General features: G+C 38.7%; 8 protein-coding genes across 8 annotated transcripts; all 8 read right to left on the reverse strand.

The window, feature by feature from the left end:
• Nucleotides 1–211: 211 nt before the first annotated feature.
• Nucleotides 212–5,365, reverse strand: LSM04_003397 (uncharacterized protein; the record flags this gene model as incomplete). Its single annotated transcript, XM_067330973.1, has 1 exon — nt 212–5,365. The coding sequence occupies one exon, from the start codon at nt 5,363–5,365 to the stop codon at nt 212–214; it is 5,154 nt and encodes a 1,717-aa protein (XP_067191925.1).
• Nucleotides 5,366–5,743: 378 nt separating this feature from the next.
• Nucleotides 5,744–7,159, reverse strand: LSM04_007430 (uncharacterized protein; the record flags this gene model as incomplete). The annotated part of the gene is made up of 1 exon (XM_067330974.1): nt 5,744–7,159. One exon carries the CDS (start codon nt 7,157–7,159, stop codon nt 5,744–5,746), a length of 1,416 nt encoding a protein of 471 aa, XP_067192010.1.
• A 783-nt stretch (nt 7,160–7,942) lies between these two features.
• Nucleotides 7,943–11,470, reverse strand: LSM04_006983 (Protein kinase domain; the record flags this gene model as incomplete). Its single annotated transcript, XM_067330975.1, has 1 exon — nt 7,943–11,470. The coding sequence occupies one exon, from the start codon at nt 11,468–11,470 to the stop codon at nt 7,943–7,945; it is 3,528 nt and encodes a 1,175-aa protein (XP_067192001.1).
• A 787-nt stretch (nt 11,471–12,257) lies between these two features.
• LSM04_003608 (uncharacterized protein) lies at nt 12,258–14,288 on the reverse strand (the record flags this gene model as incomplete). The annotated part of the gene is made up of 1 exon (XM_067330976.1): nt 12,258–14,288. The coding sequence occupies one exon, from the start codon at nt 14,286–14,288 to the stop codon at nt 12,258–12,260; it is 2,031 nt and encodes a 676-aa protein (XP_067191931.1).
• A 1,066-nt stretch (nt 14,289–15,354) lies between these two features.
• On the reverse strand, nt 15,355–15,729 carry LSM04_007262 (Nuclear transport factor 2; the record flags this gene model as incomplete). The annotated part of the gene is made up of 1 exon (XM_067330978.1): nt 15,355–15,729. The coding sequence occupies one exon, from the start codon at nt 15,727–15,729 to the stop codon at nt 15,355–15,357; it is 375 nt and encodes a 124-aa protein (XP_067192009.1).
• A 647-nt stretch (nt 15,730–16,376) lies between these two features.
• LSM04_001162 (Ribosome biogenesis protein Nop16) lies at nt 16,377–16,964 on the reverse strand (the record flags this gene model as incomplete). The annotated part of the gene is made up of 1 exon (XM_067330979.1): nt 16,377–16,964. The coding sequence occupies one exon, from the start codon at nt 16,962–16,964 to the stop codon at nt 16,377–16,379; it is 588 nt and encodes a 195-aa protein (XP_067191887.1).
• A 596-nt stretch (nt 16,965–17,560) lies between these two features.
• LSM04_002954 (uncharacterized protein) lies at nt 17,561–18,223 on the reverse strand (the record flags this gene model as incomplete). Its single annotated transcript, XM_067330980.1, has 1 exon — nt 17,561–18,223. The coding sequence occupies one exon, from the start codon at nt 18,221–18,223 to the stop codon at nt 17,561–17,563; it is 663 nt and encodes a 220-aa protein (XP_067191917.1).
• A 3,023-nt stretch (nt 18,224–21,246) lies between these two features.
• Nucleotides 21,247–23,931, reverse strand: LSM04_009515 (uncharacterized protein; the record flags this gene model as incomplete). Its single annotated transcript, XM_067330981.1, has 1 exon — nt 21,247–23,931. The coding sequence occupies one exon, from the start codon at nt 23,929–23,931 to the stop codon at nt 21,247–21,249; it is 2,685 nt and encodes an 894-aa protein (XP_067192051.1).
• Between the last annotated feature and the right edge of the window lie 675 nt (nt 23,932–24,606).

Genomic DNA, 24,606 nt, shown 5'->3' on the forward strand with positions numbered 1-24,606 from the left:
AATACCAATAACACAACCATTGAACAGATAGAGATATACACAGCAACATACCAAATAAGTGTTTCACCATCATCAATCATTCCCCAGAGGTTTCTATTACCGAAGCAAAGCAAAACGAACGAACAGAGAATATTAGAACACAAAAACAAAGAAAAAGAAAAAGAAAATAAAAGAAAGGGAATAATGCACTAGAAATACAATAGAGTACAAACTACCTTCTTTTATTCTTCCTTCCTGTTGTCACTGTTGAGACCGAAGATGACTTTTTACTATTTTTTTTCTTCGCTGCTGCCTTTCGTTTTGCATTACTATTTGTAGTACTTGTAGTCATGGAAGCAGCGGCAGCAGCAGCAGTGGGTGTCTTTTTCCGCCCTGCTGACGTTGAAGCACTCTGCTTCTTTGCTTTACCACGTTGTGGCTTCGATCGCTGATGACGCGATGGCTGCTTACTACTACTACTACTACTACTACTACTCCTACTATTCTTGCTGTTGCTGTTGCTACTCTTCTTTTTGTTACTCTCTCCTCCACTTTTTCTTTCACTACCCGCCTCTGCCTGAACTACCCCTCCTAGGACTTCCCTTTCTTGCTCCACGGGTCCTTGTTCCTGCTCTTCTTCATCTTCCTCATTACTCAGTGATACAAAGGCGCCCCCACTCGTGGTTGACGACTGTGGTCCTGCCCCAGAGAGTGTGGTTGTGACGGTGACGTTATCGCCTGCTCTATTAATCCCCTGCTGTTCTGCGCCGGATGGTGATGGTGGTGTGATGATGTCATGCAGCCAGGCGAGGGCGTCCTCACACTGCGCCTTATCCATATTCGTCTCTTGCACTGGAATGCTGTTATTAATGGCGTCCTCTGCGGCTATATCGGCGAGCAGTGCCTCCTGCGTGGTGTCGTGGCTGCGCCTCTCCTCCTCACTGCGGCGGACGGGGTCGGCGAGGGCGTCGTTGAGAAGCGCCTCCAACATCTCCGCCGACTCGTGCAGGTGTTCGGCATCCGCGCAGACAACCGCCGCCCCCCCGCCGCCCGCCTCCCGCGCGAGGGCCGCCTCTCTTCGCATCTCCTCCGCCTCCGCCGGATCTCCGTTTCCGCCCATTCCCATTCCCACTACTCCCCGCTCTGCCCGCTCCGCCTCCAACATCTCCGCCTCGCCGGCCTCGAGGAGGTCCAGCAGGAGGGCGTCGGGGGAGACGAGTTCCGCCGCGTACGCCGGCAGCACCGTGGCGTCCGGCACAAGTTGCGTCAGTGTGGTGGAGAGGAGGGACTCAAGTTCCTGCGGGGAGGCCACCACGTCCTGGTGGACATACACGTGATGGGCACTCTCCAGCTCATCCAGCAGGTCATTTAGGGTGCGGAACTCTTTGCTGATACCAAGCACATCCTGTAACGCACGAAGTCTATCAATCACATCATCCTCAAACACGGCGCTAAGGTCGAGAAAGTAGGGGACGACAGGTATAGGTGGGGAGGCAAAGATATCATCCGTTGCTATAGGAGATGCGGAAGCACCCGAAACAGCATTCATAACACCTCCACTACCACCTACACTTACTCCTCCTACACCACCACTAGTTGAAGTAAAGGACATGGATTGATCAATAGAAACCACACTAACGTAGTGAATTTGACGAATTCTATTCTGCGGCAAGACATTTTTTCCTAAACAATGTAATACACCCAAAAGAGCTTCTGCAAAACGATAACTGATATCTTTTAATGCTTCAGGAGTTGTAACAAGATCATATAAAGCTAGTGTAGTACCAGCTATAGAAACAACATCACATCCTCCATTAAGTCCAACACTTGGACGAAATGGAAAATGAGTTTGTTCTGTTTGAGCAAAAAATGTCTTATAAGCTGCTAGAGCTTTACGTACAGTTTCAGGAGTAGCCTTTGTTACTAAAGGCTCTGCGCCCCCTTTTTGCTTTATGCGTGTCGGTGAGGCAAGTAATGGAAAACCATACGGTGGTATTTTAAGATTAAGATCCATTTGTGCTCCAGAAACAGCTATAACACGAAGTAGTAAAGCACCATGAAGAAGTACACGTAAAGCATCACGTTTTCGTTCTATACTTGTACCCATGGTATTTACAACAGCACAATATTCTGCCCAAACTTCACCCCAAGCACGTACTACTGTAGCTTCTTTTGGTGATTCCAATGGATCCTGATGGGTAAAAATAGTAAAAAGTGCAAATGGATGAACTTGACAAGTTGTATTATTGTAAGGAACAATAAGTCCATCTCGTTCATCTTGTAAAGTTGTATCTACTCCAGTAGTAAGATATCCTGTTGGGCTGCTTAATTGTCGCTGTAATAATTCTACAAGTCGTAAACGTGCTTCTGATAAATTATGAAGCAGAAAATTACGTTGTGGAAGTTCGGCAAATAATTCTGTTGGAACATTACTACGAAAAAGTGGGTGCGTATTACTCCACTGCATAAGACGAGGGGCTCCACCTCTGAGATCCATTAAAGCAGCTCTTCCTGACCAAAATACTTCAAGTGTATATCCAAGAAGACCAGGACAATTTTTAAGTACTTCATACATAAGACCTGAAAACTCAAGACGTGAACGTTGATGTAATGCATACAATACAGATACCAAAGGTAAAACACGTAAACGTTGTTGTAAACCAATACCATTAGCAAGAGGAATAAAATATCGTCTAACAGGAGTATCAGTATTAGTAAGAAACATCTTACTTACACGATGTCCTGTAAAAACCATATCTAATTGTCCAACGGCTACCGTTACTTTAGTCAAAGCTGCTTCTACCATATCTGGATGAAATGGTACATGTTGTTTAAATGATGTTAATAATGATTGAGACAAGGTACCACTTAACATTTTTGTGTCTTGGGGTTTCTTCCCATCATTATGACCAGTACTGATTTCATTCATTTCATCTCCTGTAATATTTGAGTATGTAGGAAGAGGATGAAGATGAGTTGCTCCATTTAATACACCATTTACAGAAAGGGTTGCAGCAATAAATCTATTTTCCATAGCATCCAAAACGCGATCCATATCATCCACAAGAATAGCATGTAATGATGATGGTGCACCTTCTTTTTGATTAGAAAGACGAATACACTTTTGATACTGTTCCCAAGACCAATTTAATCTATTAGCCCACCACATAACTGATTTTGGTGCACGGGTAAAAAGTTCTTCTGTACGTACAAGATATGGACATGATGATAATGCCACACGAAACCAAAATCTAGCTGGAAAAGCAAGTGGATGATCATCTAAACCAGGTGTAAAAGGTGTAGTGGTTCCACTGTAGCGTACAATAACTGTATTTCGTCCACTTTCATCCATACGTTTAGAGAGACATTGTAACATGGAAGATTTACCACCAGAGTGTCCAGCTTCAATAAAATGTATCGGTTTCGATGTAGAAGAAGAATCATAATAACAATTTAATACAGAAACTAAACGATCCTCAACAAGTTTTGCAGTACCCAAAAGTTGTTGAAGCCCAAGTGCCTCTGCTGCATTAAATCCGTTACGAAAATCATCGGCTCTCTTAATAGTATCAAAAATAGTCGTACGGGCAACACGAGTCGTATGACGTTTCAAACGATGTAACACTGAAAAATATTCATTTTGTAGTACATCTGTTGAATTCCCTCCTGAAGAATACGAATAAGAAGAAGATGAAGAGGATGTTGGTGGTTGTGGAAATCCAGGCCATTCACCTAGTGTGATATTACAATTTGCCGTACCTGCAAGAAATATTCCACCCACTAAAGCTGGTGCTGTCACATTAAGTGTTGCCCCACTACCTGATTTTGAACCATCAGACAAATTAGAAGGGAATAATTCAAATTCTTGTCGTTCCAACTCATCTCCTTCACGTTCTCCGGTACTATGAAAGACAAAGTACCTAACAGGTACACTCTGAAGTTGTAAAACAGATGATGCTTGTCGGAGTAATCCTGGAAGTCGTTCTAGTGCCAAAAATCCATAATCACGTAATGAATGTAATTCTTGTGGCATATTGGGGGCTTGTGCTTCTAATACTCTTAACATGGCATCACTAAGTGTGGTATATGCCTTTTCACGAATCTCTGCTTCAGCTTGGCTATCAAGCTGAAGTTTTGTCGTATTATTATTATTATTATTATTATTATTACTTCCTTGATCTGCCTGTCTCTGGGCCATATACTCCTTTCGAACACTTGTCAATACTTTTCGTGCAAGACGATGATAGTGTTCGAGGGTACAGAGTTCTCCTGGTCTTATATTCGGTGATGTATTAGAATTCATAGCAGCCATCGCCGGTTGTTCCATAATACTTTCATTCATTCCTGCCATTGATACCGTTGAAGAAGAAGAAGATGAAGATGTGCCATTTACTCCAAAAGCATCACGCTGAGCTGCGGCTTGTTCCACTGAAATACGTAATGTATCTAGTACAAACTTTCCAATAGTATCAGCTGCCCAAGATACCAAAGTGTCTTCTAATAAAATACTTTTATTTACTACCTTTGCTACTTCTGCAACATATGCCTCAACACTTTTCTCTACGGCAGCATCTAAGAGACTTCTAGTATAGGATGAAACCTTTACAAGATCTGGCTGTTCTGCCCATTGATACAGTGTTGAAATACCAGCTTGCTGTAACGCTCTTAAATCATAATAAGGTGATTCTAAACCTAGACGTGCTACTTGCTTATAGTGTGTACTATCAATAAGCCAATCATGCCACATTTTTTTACCTCCAAGAGCAGCAAGTTGTCGTTTTGGCTGCATAGCGGCAAAATCACTGAGGGATACATTTTCAACACCCTCTGCTTGGGGATCTATGAGAAGACGCACAACATTAGGCAACATCTCCGCAGCGAGAGAGTTATCAATTTTCATAATATCACCAATGCGTGTGTCTAATGTCGGGCCAGCAAGTACCGGCATACGTCGCAACGCGGTAGTACGCAAAAATCCACTTTGTGAAGCCATACTTTGCAGTGCACCAATTCTTTTCATTACAACATTTTCGGGAGTTATTGTAATAGAAGGCGTATTATTGGCAGCGGTAATAGTGGTAAACCGCCCTGCCACTTCACTGTTCTTTAGAATTTCATCCAACTTTACAGTATCAATAAACGATAAGACCGATAGTCTCGTTAATTCTCCCGTTATAGTTGTTATTCTTGTTGATGGTGTATTTGGTGTTACTTCTTCATTTAACATCGCCTTGTGAAGTCTCCTTAATTTGGGTAAATAGAGACCAGAGTGGGCGGGTAAACACTCATGAAAGGCCCCAGCGTATTGCGAATACCGCTTGCGTACTTCAGCGAACTGGAGTGCGGTTGATGGGAGCGTTGGAACAATAATGCGGCGCCGCAGCATTTTTCTATCCTCTATGCTTACTATGCTTTTTTAAAATATATAAATAAATATAAATATAGATATATCTATCTATTTATCTATATATATATATAGGTACGCACCGACCCTACGCCGACTCCCAATAAACTTAAGTAATATAGAATCAATTATACAAAAAAAAAGGATAAGGATAGATGGGAAACCAATAATAACAAATAATACACACAAAAAAACATCTGCTTATCCATTAAAGAATCGAGTTCCTTTTTTAAATTTTGTTCTCCTTGTTATTACTTCATTTCACACACACACATACAGACAGATATTTGAGAAAAACACACAAAAACAAAATAAAAACAACAACAACAAAAAAAAAAAATACTTCTTCATTTTCCTTCCTTACAAAACAAACTTGTACGGTTTCCCTTCCATACCAGGCGATATAACTTCTGCATTTTCCCATATTTCTGCTGCTCTTTCCTCATCAAGTCGGGCATCTTCAATACGTCCCATCGCCTCAAGAGCCTCAGCACGTAATTGAAAGAGAGTTGCACATCGTTTCTGATTTACAAAACTCAATGCTCGTGTGAGATCATCCTCGGCACGTTCAAATGATTTAAGTTTACAATACACCATGCCACGGGCTGCAAGAACAGCCCCAATAGCTTTGCGGTGTCGTTCTTTTTTAAGATCTGCACCTTCGGTTATAAATCCCATACAAGCTGTGAGAGATTTTAATGCCCCAGCTGGATCATCTTCATATACTTGAATCTTTGACCGTGCATACATAGCCATAACGAGGGCCATGAGTTTATCAAACTTTGCATGCATATCTACTCCAAATTTCTTTTGAATATGCGCTCGAACTTTTGGATGTTCTAACCATTTTTGAAATAAATCGATATCTCGCATATAGCGATTAACAAATTCATGCGCCTTTTTGTAATCATGATTTTCCTCAAGTATCATATGAGCACCATGTAATAAACCCCAATGTACAAATCCATTAAATTCTTGTCGTTGCTGCATATTTTCCTGTCCTTCACGTTGCGGTTCTAACAGATAATCCACCTGATCCTCTACAAGTAATGGATTTCCAAAAGCCTCCAATCGGCGTTTATCTTCATCTACGGCTTTTTGAATATCATGCATAACTTGTCCATCTACAAAACCATCATCATCAATTTCATCAATAGATGGATCGAAACTTGGTGGAGGAACAAATCGGCGAGTCTCATCAAATACTTCATCTGCCATATGAAAGTCTGGGTTAATAAAGAATGTATCATCCTTATAACTAAGTTCTAGTGGTTTATCTTGACCTTGTACTTCTTTAAGTTCGGGTACAAACATACCATCGAATTTTTTCTTATTCTTATTAAAAGATGATGCAAACATTTGACCCGTCCAATTTTGATTTTCCTCCGGCCACCAACGTTCCATTTCAGAAATTTTAGATTGTGTTTTTATTGGCTCCTCACCACGTCGTTCAGCATCACTTGCCCGTTGTTGTGTACGTCGACGTCTCTCTATAGCGTCTGTCTCATCTTGTCGTTTACGACTGTACTCCACACCGCCGGGCGTGGCCGCTGGTGTTGTGGGGGATGGACGTGGTGGTGGTGTATATCCCGTTATGTTATTACTATTACTATTACGATTGTGAATAGTATCTTTACGAGTACTTCTATTGATTATATTACTATTGGCTTTAAGGCAGAAAGACGTCATTCGGGTAATAGAGCGGCATTGTGAGAACGTCGTAAGAAGAGATGATTGTAACACAGATGTGTGTACGATACGTGGACGAGGTCGCATCTAAATTGTGTGTTTTTGATGGCTGCTGTTGAGAGACCGTAACCCTTTTTTCTCTTTTCACCACTTATGGCAGGGAAATTGTATTACAGATAAGTCAATCTATGAGGAGTAAATGAATCCATATAAATAAACAAATAGAGAGAAATAAATAAAGAAAGAAAGAAAGAAAGAAAGAAAGAAAGAAAGAAAGAAAGAAAGAGAGAGAGAGAGCACGTTTAAAGATAAGAGAAATTCATGAGATAAAGAGAATAAATGAAGAGTCAACGCAGAAGAAATGAATCTCTGACAATACGAAAGAAAAAGATAAAAGAAACTGCAACAGCATATTCGCCAAGGCGACCAACAAAAAAAGGGAAAAAATGAAAATCATGCATGAAGAAAGGCAAAATAATAATAATAATAATAATAATAATAATAATAATAATAATAGCACCGTACAGACAAATACACTATAAATAAATGGAATCTTTTGAAGAATTGGGTCTTATCTATTAGAAAAAAAAGAGCAAAAAAGGCTCTCTTTCCCTTTCTCTTTTTTCCCCATCATCCTTCTGTCATTCTATGTAACATTTTTTTTTCTTCTGCAAGAAGTGTCCTTCTCCCATTAATTCTGTTTTGCGGTAAAAAATTCAGCATTATTTTAGGACTACGCACAAAAGAGAATCAAAAAGAAAAAAAAGGAAACAACACTAAACAAGAAACAACCAACAATATTAATCATATGAATGAGTAGAATAAATAAAGCATACATAGATATATGGATATTCATTAAATGAAATATTATCATGGCGTTGATGTTGTGGCTTCTTCTCGTCTTACTGCTGTTGTGGCGACGTTTGCAATGCCATTTATTAAGAAAAACGAGCGACATCGATCGGCTGTCCAACGTTCAGATGGATCCAACGCCAATAACCCCGCCACTACTTTCTGCAGAACATATGAAGAAGAAGAAAGTGTAGATGATGGAGGCGTTGAACACGATTGCTGTTGTTGTTGTGGTGGTGTTAATATCATTACTGGTTGTTGTGCCGCCTCCACATAACAGTGTCGTGTGTGATCTTCCTCCGTGATACACTTTGGGTTCTTACACGCTGGATAGAGCCGACGTGAGTAGAGTAATTCATACAATGTCGCCCCTAAGCTAAAACAATCGGTTGCTCGACTACATGTCTTATCCCGCAAAGCTCTAATATCCATGTATTCAAAGGTGCCAAATACATTGGTTACCTCGTCTGTTATATTTGGACCTACAATACGACAATTACCGAAATCACTCAAGTAAAACTTCACCGTACTTGCCATGTTAGATCCAGCTGTTGTACGTGTACCCCCCAGAGGAGATAACGTCATGGAGGAAGATACACTACTAGCACGCATAGGCATAGATGATGCATGATGATGATGATGATGATGATGATTATTATTATTATTATTATTATTATTATTATTATTATTATTTTGATTTTGTTGTTGATTTAGTTGTTGTTGGCGTTGTATTTGATACTGCTGTGATGGACTATTCTCATAGGCAAAAAGCACATTACTTGGTTTAAGATCGAGATGCACAAGCCCAAGTTGATGCATGGCGGCCAAAGCGGAAGAAACACAAAATGCCACGCCTTTTGTAATTCCATCATGCCGTTCAATACTTTCTAAATCCCCATCGCAGAGTTCCGTTACGAGAAACGCCGTCGCATCACAGTCCATCGCATCTTCCACTGATATGGATAGAAAACGTGGAAGTCGTACTTTCTCATGTCGTAGACGTTCCTGCAGTTCTTCTGGTGTTTCTTTCACTTCTTCTTCTCCCTCTTCTTTTACTTTTCCTTCTGCTTCTTTTTTTATTACTTCTAATTCTGATGGTTGTTCCAGTTGTAATTTCCTTCTTCCCCTCTTCCCAGCCCGTTGCTGCTGCTGCTGTTGTTGTTGTAATCGTCGTTCTCGCTCTTCTGCCGCTTTGGCGAGTCGTGATTTCCACTCCACAGCCGCCACCACGTCTGGTGGAAGTACTTCCCGCGCCTGCACAAAGAAGGCACTATGCAATGGAAGTATATACGGCACTTCATGCTCACTGAGAAAACGCATAATAGCAATTTCACGCAATACCGAGAAGGCGTCGTCAATACTCGCCCGTGAGTGAAAACTAATGGGACAGGATTTCACAGCCACGAGATCTCCGTCTACGGTGCGACAACGCCAGACAATACCGAAACTTCCCTCACCAACGTACTCCGCACTTTCAAACGCCTGCCAAAACTCACCAGCCTCTAGACAGTGCAACTTGGATACAACATTTTCTACTGTTGTTAGAAAACTTTTTCGAGTAAACTTCTTATTAAATAATGGTCGAAGTTTCTCTACTGGTCTAGTACACTCCCCATCTGAGGCATCATTGCCAGCTACAAAGGATGCCGTTTCAGATAATACTCCTTTTCCACCTACAACGGTAGTACTAGCAGCGGTTGTTGTACTCATAGTGGCTCCTGCTGTAAAAAAGTTAAGAGAGGAATCTCCCCAATCTGCTGATGCCTGACGTCGTGATGAGAAGAGAAAATCACGTACACTACGCGTTGGACTTCCCACACATGTATCAAGAGCCACAAGTGAAGCATCTTCTTTTGGTAGGAGAACAGAAGCTAAGGAAAATGATTGTGAACCATTAGTAACAGAAACATTGGTTACTTTTCCCTTTTTTTTTACCGGTTTCTCTTCTTCGTTACAAGTCACTCTATCTTTTAATTGGTCCATACGATTATCTTCCTCATTACTGATATGACTCCTGCAGCTGATACTGCTGCTAATACTACTGTTATCATCATCCTTTATATAAGACTGGCTTGTATTATACGGAAGTGTGACAAAACTTGCATGCGCAGTATCAATAGCTTCAAGATAACTTGATGATGTTACTGTGGAAAGGGGACGCAACGATGGTGGTGGTAGTGGTGGTACAATAGGCCTTCCTCCCAGATCATTATTCCCTTTCTGTCTTTTCATAATTTTATTTTCTTCCTCTTCTTCATCCTCTTCTGTAATATCATCATCATAGATGAGACAACCATTGGGTAATGGACTAAGTGCCCTGGGTGGTGGTTTATTCGCTTGCAATGGTCCCTTTCGTGCCCTAAATGTAGGAGGCAGTACTTCTGCAATAGGTTCTCTTCGTGTAGATGATCCCAATGGATGATGTTGTAGTTGTTTTGATGCTGTAGTGTTAATAGTGGAATGTATGGCTTCGCTCGCCGTATGAATTGGGAGAACGTCGTGGTTCTCTGCGGCTACTGGCCGTGCAGGTGATGGTGGGCAGGAAACGACTTTAATCTCATCATCGTTATCATCGTCATCGTCTATACAAATCCACAGTGTGGCGGGTGATACTGCGGGACGTGTAGCGGCGGCTTTACGAATAAGTGTCGTGGATGGCCGTTCTACCGGACTAAGGGCAATACTACTATTATTACTACGATCCTGATCGTTATTATCACCAATGTTATTATTATTATTATTATTATTATTATTATTATTACTACCGTCACGATCATCATTCCCACTATTATGCTTTTGTTGTCTATTATGATTGTCATCGGAGTCATATAATATAGTTTCACGAATATTCTGCGATGAGAATCTACCGCGTTGCCCTCCTTCCGTCCTTACACCCACAGATGATAGAATAGAAGTATTACGGCCGCTGCTGCTTGTTAAGTGTGCGGGACTTGTTGTAGCCGCACGGGGTGGTGTTAACATCAATGATGGAGGTGCTGCACTTACCGCAGAAGAACTCTGTTGATCTCTCACACTCTCTGCAGCCGCTGTTGTCGTTGTTACTGTTGTTACCATTGTCGTTGAGAGTGTTGATGTGATTGGAGAATGTTGTCCATCCGTTCCTAACGCTATACGTCCCAACTGTTCAAGGGTAATTTCCTCATCAATCTCCTCTTCTCGTCTATCATCCTTAGCCTTGTTATCACAATACTCGGCACGTGTGCGTTTGTGTGGTCTGCCAGCAACACGTATAGATGAGCTGGTTCTCGTACTCGTAGTACTCGTCGTAATAGCGGCATCATTACTAGTCGTTCCAGTCAAGTTACTGTAATTTTCTCTCACTGGCGATTCATTATTATTATTATTATTATTATTATTATTATTATTCCTCGCCTCTATTGCTAGTGAGGCCGTTGCCTTTGTAGGACTTCCTCTACCGCGTTTAACAGTATCGCTATGATTGTTGGCTCTATTATTGTTATTGTTATTGTTCTTGACAATGCTAGTTGTGGGGGTTTTCTTCGCGGTTCGCTTCTTTGGGGGCATACACCGCAAAAGAACAGAGAATCACTCACAGAGTTACGATTCACTCAACCCCACCAGAAATAACAAACACACACACAGAGAAAGACAGACGTATATATATATATATATATAGATAGATAGATACTTCTTGATGCTTCTTTGTTGATGTCCGTGATGGAAATAATGAACGCAAGAGGAGAATGAGCGAAGCGGAATGAAAACAAAAAACAAGAAAGGAAGGGGCTAAAGAGAGAGAAAAGCACAGAGACACACACACACACAAATGAAAAAAAGTGTATGTTTTGCTCGCTATCTTTTTGTTGCTAGTGTCTTTATATCTAAAGGCTAAATGAGTATTTATGTGTATGTATATGGGAACTCTAGAGAAATATTTTCCTTTTTTAAAAAGTTTTCAACTACGTTTCTCTTTCCCCTTTATTATCACCCACCTTCTCTGGATGTGCAAGTGAAATAAAGCGAATAAAAAAGAAACCAGTGAATCGACTCCTGCCTTTTTTTAAATATAATTATTTATTTGTGTTAATAATAATAATAATAATAATAATAATAATAATAATAATAATAATAATAATAACGATAATAAGAGTAAGAAACAGAAAAAAAAGATGAGAGAATGATATGTGGTACATACGAACAAAGAAACGATAGTTATGATTTCTTTTTTTTCCCTTTTGCACACCCCTAGCACAGTATTATTAATCGCAAATATCACAGCAAGACATATATATATATATATATATATATATATATATATATATTTACATATACTCAAGTATATTTTCATCTATTATTCCCAAAAATCGTCAAATTCCTTCAGCAACCAAGAGAGTTCGAGACGGCTTAACTGTACACGTGGGTCCTCATCCAACAACTCCATCATCTCTCTATAGTTTATACTCTCTCTACCACTATTATTATTATTATTATTATTATTATTGTCAGATGGGATCATAGGCCATTCTCCTTTAGTTTCCATCACATAGTAATATAATACCACTTCCAGCGGAATTTCAAACACATGCGGAAGTGACAGTCTTTGCAGTGTCCATATCGCCTTTATCTGCAACTCCGCCACATCACTCTTCTCACTCACGAGACTGGAGTGTTGTAATAACATACACAATTCATTCGTTACAGAAGTACCAAATACACCGCGATCATCTGTGTGAAAAGACACATTGGGCATATTTGTTCCTTTTATACCTTCTAAACTGCACCTTGACATCTCTGGAGAGAAAGAGTATTCTTCCCATCGAGCATAGCGTCGCTCTTCTCGAAAGCGCATCGCCACTGCAGAGTCATGGATTTGTGTTAAAATTTCTATTAACTCCGTGGCGTTCTTTCCATTTTCACATTTTTTATACTCTTCACTTTGTTTTGCTTGTTGTTTGTTAAGAATATCCCCAACATGATGATCTGCCACATCTGCGTAACCCCCCGTGAGGGCATTACTGGTAATACACAGTTCAATAGGATCATGTCTGCTAATAATATCAGACAAATTACGGGCATCTGTAAACACAAGATGACCCCAACGTTCCGGTCCAAATGCAATCATAGATGTTAACTCCGCCATATCTTCTTTTTCTCCCGCATGCAATGTAATGCCAAGTGAGGGATATGGCAAACCAATATTCCCATTATTATTATTATTATTATTATTATTATTATTATTATTATTATTATTATTATTATTATTATTTTGCGTTCTTGCCAGTTTAAGAGCAGGGACAAAGTCCGTAAAAGTGTTCTTATAACAATTACCCGAGAAATCAATACCAGTTAACCAACACGTATGACGAACCAGACTTAGCCACTGCACATCTCTCACTGGATTGTCATACTCCCACTGTTTAGATGATGTACTGTGAAGAAGAGTGAAGAAACGATCCACCTGTTCACGTTGTACTTCCTTCGCTAACACGACAGCCTCCATCGCCGCCTCCACACTGTGTCCTCTATTAATAGAAACAAGAAGACGAATATGCATACGACGCATTAGATGATTTTGAATATTTTCCCACCACAACTTCATCATCTTTTCCCTTGCTATTGATTTCTCTTCTACAGTAGTGGAAAGGAGTGAACCATACAATTTTTGAAAGTATTTCCACCATATTGTTGGTAAAGGTGTACCAATAGGCACAAGTTCGCCTGTTTCAAAATCCACTACACCACCATTAATGAGATGTTCAACGGTATGAATGATAGTTTCAATGTATATTTTCTTCGTAATACACTCCGATTCCACTTTACGTTCAGCACCTCGTAATGTTTGGTAAAGTCCATCACGTAATGAAGTTCGTATTTCCAACACAAACACATTCTCTGCTGCGGAGTAAACAAGTAAATCTTGTACAGCCATACGCGTAAATGCCAGATTTGTCATAATCTTGTAGATATTATCAAAAACTGTGAAACAGTACTTCATACGTTCTGCGGCATCATTAAATTGATTTAAAATACCATCTGCGTGTTTGAGATTACTCCCTATAGAAGGTTCAGAACTCATCTCTGTTCTTATACCCTTTTCACAACTTTTTTCTTCCTTTTCTTTTTCTGCTTGTTCTTGTTGTTGTAAACGAGACATGTGTTCCAACAGTGCTGGACTAATACTTCCATTCAAATGACAATGCAAATCTACTTTTGGTATATCACGCACACTCAACCTTTGAGAGTGTCTGCGGTATTTTCTCCATGCTTCTTCAAACTTAAATGCATGATAAGAGGCGGTAGGGTGACTAAGAGCATCCATATCAACATTAGTAGTACTAGTGTTAATGTCTGTTGAAGACTGTACTTTTTCTTCTTGGGGCATTAGAGATAATATGTACAGAGAGAGTCTTTTTTCCCCCTCTTTTAGTACGTATTTTCTTCCTTATTCGTTGTTCTTTCAATATCCCTTTCTTTTATTCCTACCCCCTTCGTTTTTTTTTTTCGTCGGGAAACAACAGGAAAAAAAAAGGAAAAACAAAAGAAAGCAAAAGAGAGAGAACGGCAAAAAGTCAGAAAACTTATTCATTGGAAGCAGAGAGAGAGAGATAAACACAGACAAATATTAATAGAAGAATATTTTTCCATCACTTTATACCTAAATTTTCAATTCACACATAATACACAACATCAAAGGAAAGAAAAAGAAATTTCTCCTCTGAAGAGAACGTTGACCCTAATATGAATAGCAACAGTAGTAGAAATAATAATAATAATAATAATAATAATAATAACAAACATCATTATTTTCTCTCATTACGCTGCACAGCACATATTTCATTCATTCTTTCCATTCATTCCCATTCCCTCCATTTTCTTGAGAAAAAAGGACCACCAATGTCAATAACAAAGAAAAAACAAAAGAAAACTGCGAACAACGAGTGAAATTGAACGAACGAAAGAAAAAATAATACAAGGACGTACAATGGAATAACAAAAAAAAATAGTGAGAAAAAAAGAAGGATCAAAATAAACTGTGATACAACACAACACAACATTTTTCGTCTTCACTTGATTCCCCACCCACCCATTGACATGGCATACATTCATATATACCATGAATCAAGTCTTTCTATATTTCTCTTTCTTATTCTCTCGCTGCTACCGTCGTCTGCTTGTTTTCATTCTTGTATTGGATTTGTGTTTTTCTCTCTCTTTCTTTCCTTATTTCTTACTCTCTCTCTTTTTTCCTTTCCATTACCATTTCGTAATTCCTTTTAATTCTTCTATATTTTAATTTCCTTTCTTTCTTTCTTCATATGTGGGACAGCACTCCCCCCACCCCATCCCTCTCGTCGACTCCATTATATATATATATATATATATATATTATATTTCTCTCTGGTTAACACGCATTTCATATCGTATCATATCATCCCATCATTTCAGTTCTACTGCCCACCACCGCCAAGAATACGGAAGATCTGATTAGAGATATACCACTGTCCGCCATCCTGTGCAAGATGAAAGACATCAATAAACTTCAGCGTGTGCCGCTCCCCTTTCAACATCACTTCGCCATTCACGACCACCAACACCCCGCCACTCACCGACGGGTGGCAGTCGATGTCCTCCGGTTTGAACTGCGCCTCGTCAAAGCCGAGAGTGGCGAAGCGGGCCATGATGGCCTCCCCGCCCTGCAGCTGCTCGCCCAGCCAAGTCATGAGGGAATTCGGGCGGTACACACCCGCGAGCTGCGCCCGGTTGGTGGAGAAGAATTCATAGTACTGGCGAACAAAGCCCGTGCCTATTTCCTGAAAGGACATGATTCCTCGCTTTCGTTTGTGTTTATTTTTTTTTTTATTTCTCTTTTTTTTTTTAGGTGGACGCACGTGATGTCCGCAGATAGAAGGAAAAAAAGAAAAGAAAAAAAGAATAAAATATACAATAAGAAAGAAACAAATAGTCATTATAGTCAAGTATAAAAGGGAATTATTACCCCATGCTATCATTAATCGCCATCATAGTGTTGATGATTATAATGATAATGATGAACTTTACTTTTCTTTACTGTTGAGCGTGCATGCGTGTATGGATCGCTGATTCTCTTGCCACTTGTTTTTTATCCTTTTTTTATTTCGTGCCGACTAGTTGCTGTCGTTTTTTTCTCTCTCTTCAGTGAGATCCTATTTACTCGAAGTATTTGTTCATTCGCCTATTCATCTAATCCCATCTTCACACGACAGATGATGAAGAGACATCAGTGTATAGCAGCATTACTCTCTCTCTCGCCTTCCTTCTCCAATAGTAAGAAGATCATTCATTTAATCGAATTCATGTATTCTTCCTTTTCCACTTGTATGTCAATCATACATGTCTACCCTCTGCAAATATCCTCAGCAATAATGACCCAGCATAAATTGATCACTCTTCATATATATATATATATATATATATATATATATATATATTCTCACTTCTTGCCAAACCTTTGTTTGGGGTCTGCGAATGCCTCAATGGAGAACCAACCCTTTTTCTCTGCCTCTGCAAAAGCCTCTGGGAAGGCGGCCTTTTCCCAACGAAGATAATTCACCACCTGCCGCTGCAACTGTCGTGGGTTAAGTTGATATGGATTAAGTTTATGATCAAACGACATGGCTTTAAAGTCTGTGCCATATTTGTGAATGAGATTTGCCATTGTACTTCCTTCCGCCTCACTCACAGGTCGTCCAATGCCCGTCTGTTGCCGCATTGCACGTTGTTCTTCCAGTGAATTTTCCTCCTCCAACTTCTTCCGTGAATTTGGACGTACTTGTTTCTTGCGTAATAACTGCACAGCCTTTGGTGCACTTGGGTCTGTGCTGAGTCCAAGACGTGTGAAGTTCTGCGCGGCGGTGTGGGCACCATCAAAGTACTTTTGTGTAAAGTGATTGTTTGCACCGGCGACATCTACACGGCGGACGTGTGCGAAACGGCGTTTGAGGTATTGTTTGCGGCCAACGCGGGTGATGGGAATGTTTTTCTTAACTTTTCCCTTTGGAGTGACACGAAGTCGACTCATTGTGTTTCGTACCTTTTCCCTTTACGTTCCTCTTGGCTTACTTTTCGTATATATAGGGGTATAAAAATATAGAAAAAGAAGGAAAAAAAATAAGATGAGTTATTTAATAGTTTATAGTGTAAAGGGTAACAGTTATCAGTTTAGGTTTCTTGCATAGACTTTACTCTAAACACCACTTGATGCGGTTTTTGTTTCTTTTCTATTTTTGTTATATCGTCACAATTGAGTGTATGGGAGAGGAAGAAAGGAAAAAAAAAAGAACTAGAATACAAATACAGGTTCCCCTGTATAGGTATTTATGTATAAACGAATAAAAAAAAATACTGAAAAAAAAAATAATACGATAAATGGAGGGAATTTCCCCCTCTTCAATGTATTTGGGGAATGATTACGCCGTATGTCTCACACTTCGTTGCTCATCCCACCAGAGTAATGTCGATTGTATCCGTTGACAAAGTACTTGTTTATCACTCTCTGTAAGTATAGACGTCGTTTGTGGATGAGTTTCGAGCAACCAACGGGAAGCACGTTATACAACATCTATGAAACGAACACGTGAGATCTTATTCGTATAATATCATGGCAGAATTTCATTCTTAATGAATTGAAGTACCATCTTTCGATACACGGCTGTGGGAGTGAGAGGTACTGGACGCATAGCTGTTGCCACAGATGTATTCGTGGAAAGAGTGAGATAATGTATTATTATTATTATTATTATTATTATTATTATTATTATTATTATTATTATTATTATTATTATTATTATTATTATTATTAATGGTATTAATAGTAATGCTAGGATCACGTAATACGGTTGTGCCTGATATACTTTTCCTATTCCTTGTATTATTAATAGCATTATTATTATTATTATTATTATCATTATTATCACCGTTCGGAATGGGTTTTCGTGAGGGACGTCTAGAGGAGGCGTTTCCCACGGTATATTTAGATACAGTTTCCCGTTCACGGGGGTATCCAGGTAATAATAATGAGGATGGAAAGGCACGTCCAAATCTCTTTTCTCGCTCTTTTCGTTGAAGTCCAGCAAAGGTGATGGAAAGTGTATCATACATGTGAACATCGGGTGGTTTTTCCACTAGTCGCATTTTATTTTGAAGTAATTCCGACTGCAGATCGGTGGGTTTCAACGTTATTTGTTCATCTTTACTTAAATCTTTCTTTATGGTCTTTCGAACACGTGAGGTGGATCGGGGTGATGAAACTCCCACTCGTTCCTTTACAGATGAGGACATGGACATACAATGTTCCTTTGGTTTATTTGCTTGTTTCTTTGTTCTATTATTAATTTCTTTCTTATATATACTGTATATATATATATATATATATATATATATATATGTACAACGATAGAGCCTCACACAGAGGCTAATACTTATTTGTGGGTGTTATTTTTTTGATGCCCTTGAATGTAGCAAATAGTGGCGATAATTATTCCTGTCTAGACTGCTGTTGTTAATAAATAAATAAATAAATAAATAAATAAATAAATAAATAAATAAATAAATAATAATAATAATAATAATAATAATAATGGGAAAGGGATAACAACAGAGTGGATGAGAAAATTCGCATTAAATGAAATATGAGGGAGATCGAGATGGAGGACGAAGAATATAAAAAAGAAGAAACAATTTACAAAATTACATTATATATATATATATATATATATATTTAAACACGCACACAAAAGGATTCAAAGATAACGTTAATGACAGTAATAAATCAAGGCTTAAAACACACACACACACACACAAACACTCACATACATTCGTATCAATGCAAAGGCAAGGAAGAACAGCATAACAAGAACCAAATAATACAATAATGAAAACAAAAAAAGGATTACGATTCCTGTATAGAAGTAAGGAAATATAAAAATGGAAGACAAAAGAAAAAAAAAGAAATTGGGGAAAAAAGGGGGAGAGAGAAAGATGGAACAAAAGCACAAGACGAACAGAAATGTAAATTATCATTACATATTCGCCATCAGAATAGTACACAGATATATATAAGACAGAGAAGTACTGGAAAGAAATATATATAAATATAGTTATATATATATATATATATATATATATATATATATATATATTGTAGTCTATCCAACACTGTCACCCCTTCTTCTCCATGTCTATTTCATACAATTTTACAGAGAGATCTCTACAAGAGTACGCCAATAGTAAAAGAGGGAAAAGGAAAATAGAAAAAAAAGGGAATATAATTCAGAGATTTCACAAATAAGTTACCTTGCATGTTTAAGCCCACTACCTGTGCGCTCATGGATGACGTCCACACAAATTCATTATCACTATTGTTTTTTAATAAGGAGAAAACATTGAATCATTTACGAATACTAATTATTACTATTGCTATTACTACTATTAATAATAATAATACGACGGCTGGTGTTGTTGCTGTTGCTGCAGGAATAAAACTAAAAGCGTTGGAAAATAGAGATAACACGTGATACCCGTAAGAAAGAACGTATACCACAATAAAGCATGGAAAACATATATATATATATAGCAGGAGGAAAAACATATAAATAAAACAAGAAGAAAGTGAACAGAAATAAAAGGTACAGAGAAAAAAGGACAAATAGAAAAATGGAGAGATAAATGAGAGCAACATCAAAAACAAAAAAAAAGAGGGGTAAACGTGAGACAAAGAAACCCAAAGTCGCAAATAAAGGTACAGATAAAACACCAATTAATATTATTAACGTTAATATAGCAATGATCCTCTCAGTCCCACAGCATCCCCAGAGGGGACTAAAGAAGAAAATGTTCAGAAAAAAAAAGAAAAAAGAAATTCTTTTGTTTTTTTGCTTATTTCTTATCAAATACTTATTCACCCATTATACCTTATTTGATACCATAGTCTTTTCTATTAGTTTATCTCTACAAGTCATAATATTAGAAAGTGCTTATTTCTGAACCTAACAAACGAAGGTACAAACAAACTAACGAAAGCAGTAGGAATAACAATATTTAAAGAAAAAAAAAAAACAGTGTATCCTCTCTCCTGAGTCATAGCGATGAGTTAACTCATTTTTCTGTTCATTCCTGACACAGTACAGAAAAAAAGAGGGGTGATAACAATAATAATACAACTATTAGGTAGTAAAGTGCAATGAAAGAGATAATAATAATAATAATAATAATAATAATAATAATAATAATAATAATAATAATAATAATAATAATAATAATAATCGCATGTATGGTGATTCATTCATGAGACGCACATCTGAAATAATAATCCGATACAAAAAAATGAAACAATACGACGAATCGGAAAACAACGAAAAAAAGAAAAAAACAAAAACAAAAAAAAGTTTTATCCAAGAATAACAAAAAAACCCAGAAAAAAAAATGGGGCTTAAGAAGTCTTTGAGGAAGCAGTTTTCTTTTGTATGTGTGTGTGTGTATTTTTTTTCCCTTTATTTCTTCTTTACTGCTTCTATAAACTACTTAAGAATGCCACCACTAAATTTATTCGTTGCTTGGGGTTAGCAAGACAAGAACACAAAAACAATGAAGATGCTATTGATGTTAAATGTGTGTGTGTTTTTTTTTCTCTTTTTTTCTTCTACTACTTTTTCTACTACTTTTTTGGGGGTCAATTTAAACATCCTAGCAGGGAATTATATATATAATGCAAGCACAAATGCATTACGCACAGAAATAAAATGTTTATGGATGGATTGCATCAATGTTGAAATTGATCTCCTCTTCAAAGAGCCAATAGAAAGAGAAAGAAAGAAGGAATCATAATAATACTAATACTAATACTAATACTAATAATAATAATAATAATAATAATAATAATAATAATAATAATAATAATAATAATAATAATAATAATAATAATAATAATGAGGCAAACCGTAAACCGCTTCAGATGAAGAAATCAATGCAAACTACAAGAAAAACAAGAAGAAGAGTACCAACAGGTGGACAATCCCGTTTTTTATCTCCGTTAACAGCATTACACGATTGACAATAATACATGTATATAAATAAATTTATATTTATATACATAGATAGCCATTGAAACGAAGAACCTCGATTATTGCATGGAGAGCCAGGCAGGAGAAATAATAATAATAATAATAATAATAATAATAATAATAATAATAATAATAATAATAATAATAATAATAATAATAATAAGAGGAAAAAACAAAAACACAATCGCTCGTGAGACAAGATAGACTTTCATAATTTCATTATTACTACTATCACTATCACTATCACTGTCGTTGTTGTTGTTGCTGCTGCTGCCGTGGTCGAGTTCTACCCGCAGCCGGTATCCATGATCCCCGTGAACTGCGCGCATTTGTTCTCGGCGTCGGTGTTGTGCTTGGCGTAGAATGACCGGTTCCAACACTTCCTTTATTATATAATGTACGTGTGCGGGTGCGAGTGCGATTGGCATCCGCTGCGGCTGCGGCTGCGGCCTCTGCGAGTTGTGATTCCTTCAATTGTGCCTGACGGCGTTTGACGACGGGACATAAATCCGAAATAGCCGCCCCCACGAGGGAATCCGCAAAGGAAGGGAGTGCCATATTTGCAGGAATCGTAGCACTAGCAGCAGCGGCAGTAGTAAGAGTAGTAATAGGGGAAGTAGTAATAATATTGGGATTTCCTTCTAAAGCCGCCACACGGCGTTCAATGATATTGTGAAATCGACTCGCTGCACTTTGGTGTTCAGTGTGGGCGTTATGACGATAGTGTTGTCTGGGATGTCTATCATATTCATATACTTCAATATTGGCTTGAGGAGCATGAGAATTTCTCCCATGTCTTTGCATTTGTTGTTGGATTTGCTGGTATTCCCTATAACCTCCTCTTTCTGGAGCTCGCTCCTCTGTTAATATATATTCTCCCTCTGCTGTAAACCCTAAAACACCATTCGCTGCTAATTCCTTCCATTCTCTATCATTTACTGGATGTCCAACTCCATTTAACATGTGTCGCGTTCCTGTTCCTGTTGTTGTTCTTGTTGCTCTCTTCTTTCTGCCTCCTGTGGCTCCACTGCGCATTGAGGGATTCTCTGTTCGCCGTGTACTTGTGGCAATCTCTGGTGTCGTACTATCCACGCCTTTACCGCGATGGCGTGATCTGTTACGTAGATAATACTGTCGTTGCCACTGTTCTTGCTGTTCTTGTTGCTGTTTTTCTTGCTCTTGTTCATTTTGCTGTTGCTGTGCTATTCGCAATAGTTCCTCATCCGCATCAACTTCTACATCTTCCTCCTCTTCTTCTTCTTCCTTTCGTAGTGGGTATTGTTTCTCTTTCATTATTGTCTTCCGTGATGGTTTATTGGATTGAAAGGTTCTATGTCCATTGTTGGAATTCGCCATCTTTTGCCTTCTCACATCTGCCCGTTCATTAGGGTCTTCCCATCTTAATCGATATAACTCCTCTTGTCTATGCATTATCCTATTGCTATTCCCATCATGGTTGGTCGAGGGGTATATCAGTGATCTATCACTTTGCAGATATGCATCTTCCTGATAAAGATGCGTAGAATCCGAAATAACTGTTGTTGCTGCAAATGCAGCCACTGCCGCTGCTGAAATGTAACTCCCACGCATATTATTATTATTATTATTATTATTATTATTATTATCATTATTATTATTATTATTTCCCTCTACGAAGTTTCTGCTGCCATTTGGACTCATTTTATTTTGTCGCACAAATGGCGGTACGGGAGTTCCTGTTGCCCGCCACACTGCGGGATTATGCATGCCCTCCTCTACACAAGCAAAGGAAGAAGAAGGAACGGAATTGCATGGAAGTCTGCCATTCACATAACTTTCGGCTGCCGCCATTTGAATAACTGGAATCCCATGCCGCAGGAGTTGTTGCTGTCGCACCAATTCCAATTCCTGCTGTCGTCGTTTTAATTGCATTTCAAAGGATCGATTTAAGTGATCCTCCGTGAGGGCATCGACGAAGAGATCGACAGGACTGCCCGCGGGTTCAAATGGCTGTCCAGTTTGTGAATCTTCGCCCACTCGCACATCTTCGCTTTTGCCGTTTTCCCTCACAGGCATCATTTGTTTTGGCATTTGAACAGACGGCGTTGGTGTGTTGGCGTCTGTGGAGTGATCGCCGTGAACGCTAGAAACCGGTAGGGACGTACTGGAGCGAACACCACGATCACATAGAGCAGTAGCAGCAGGAACACCAACTGGTAATGTCTCACTGCACTTCTCGCTATTATTGTGAGCAACAGCCATATCTGCAGCGGTAGAAATAGCTGCGGCTGCACTAACCACGGCTGTAGGAATACCATCAGCTACATCAGCTGGACGAGGTGGTGGGGAAAGAGGAGTAACATCTGTATTATTATTAGTATTATCAGTAGTAGTAGTATTATTATTACTTGTAGCAGTAATAGTATTAGCAGTTTTTCTAGTAGTATTAGTAGTTTTTCTAGCAGTATTTGCAGCAGCATTAGTATTAGTACTAGTAGTAGTAATAGCACTCGCTAGTTTGATAGGACCGGTAGAAGCTGTAGTAGTAGTAGTAGTAGTAGTAGTAGTAGTAGTAGTAGTAGTTTTTGCTATCCATTCCTTATCATTCTTCACTATTTGTCGTGTGTCACTTATATCCTCAACAAGTCGTTTATAACCACTTAGAAGATCTTTTATTTCCTGTTCCACCATCTGAAGTTCACCAGGGGCGTATGAGATGATGGAAGAAGAAGAAGAAGAAGATTCACGATCACTACGACCTGCAGGAAATAGAACAACCGGTTTAGTGATGGGCTGATGTTTTTGAAAACTCCGTTCCAATTTCGTGCTAATTTCTACATGCTTATTTTTGCCTTGATCCTGTAAATGACGCTGCTCGGTAGTTTCTATTGTCACCCCATTCCTATGGTTCACATCTGTACATTCTTCTACAGGATCGTGTCGTCGCATTGTTCTGTACTTCTATTTTTGCTCGTTTTATTATTTTTGTTTTTCTCTTGTTTGCTTCGTTATATATATATATATATATATATATATTCTTTTCTTTTCTTTCTGCCCTTTTTTTTACTTTGCTCTTCTTTCTCTTTTTTGCCTATTCACAGGTCCTTTTTTTCTCTTTCTCGTTTGAATTTGCTGTTCAACGCTCTCTTGGCTTAACCCCGGCCCCCTGTTTTGATCTTTGAGGAGGGGAAAAAGCGCGTATGTGCGTAGTAGAGAGCTTCCCCCCTTCCCTTACCTATTTTGGGTGCAAGTAAGAGGTGCTCTACTACTAATTGCCTTTTTTTTCTACCTTCTTTTTTTCTTTTTCCTTTTCTCTTCTTTTCGTTGTTGTTCTCGTTGTTGCAAATGAGGAAGAAATGAAAGGGAAGAGTGAGTTGATTGATTTCAACAACTTCCCCTTCTGACTCAATCAACACACGTGTGTTTATGTATGCCCCTTTTCGGGTATAGGCGGCGTACACAGAAATTCTGGTCTGTTGCCACTTGCTGTCTTCCCTTACTTCTGTATTTCCTCTACGGGATTTCTCTTCCAGTGGAGCTGCCCAAGTAATTATTAATAATAAAGAAAGAAAAAAAGAAAAGAAAAGGAAAGGAAAAATAAATAATAAATAAGAAAGTTAATTA

Source organism: Trypanosoma melophagium, assembly GCF_022059095.1.
Source record: "Trypanosoma melophagium isolate St. Kilda chromosome Unknown ctg21segment0, whole genome shotgun sequence".
Taxonomy (NCBI): domain Eukaryota; phylum Euglenozoa; class Kinetoplastea; order Trypanosomatida; family Trypanosomatidae; genus Trypanosoma; species Trypanosoma melophagium.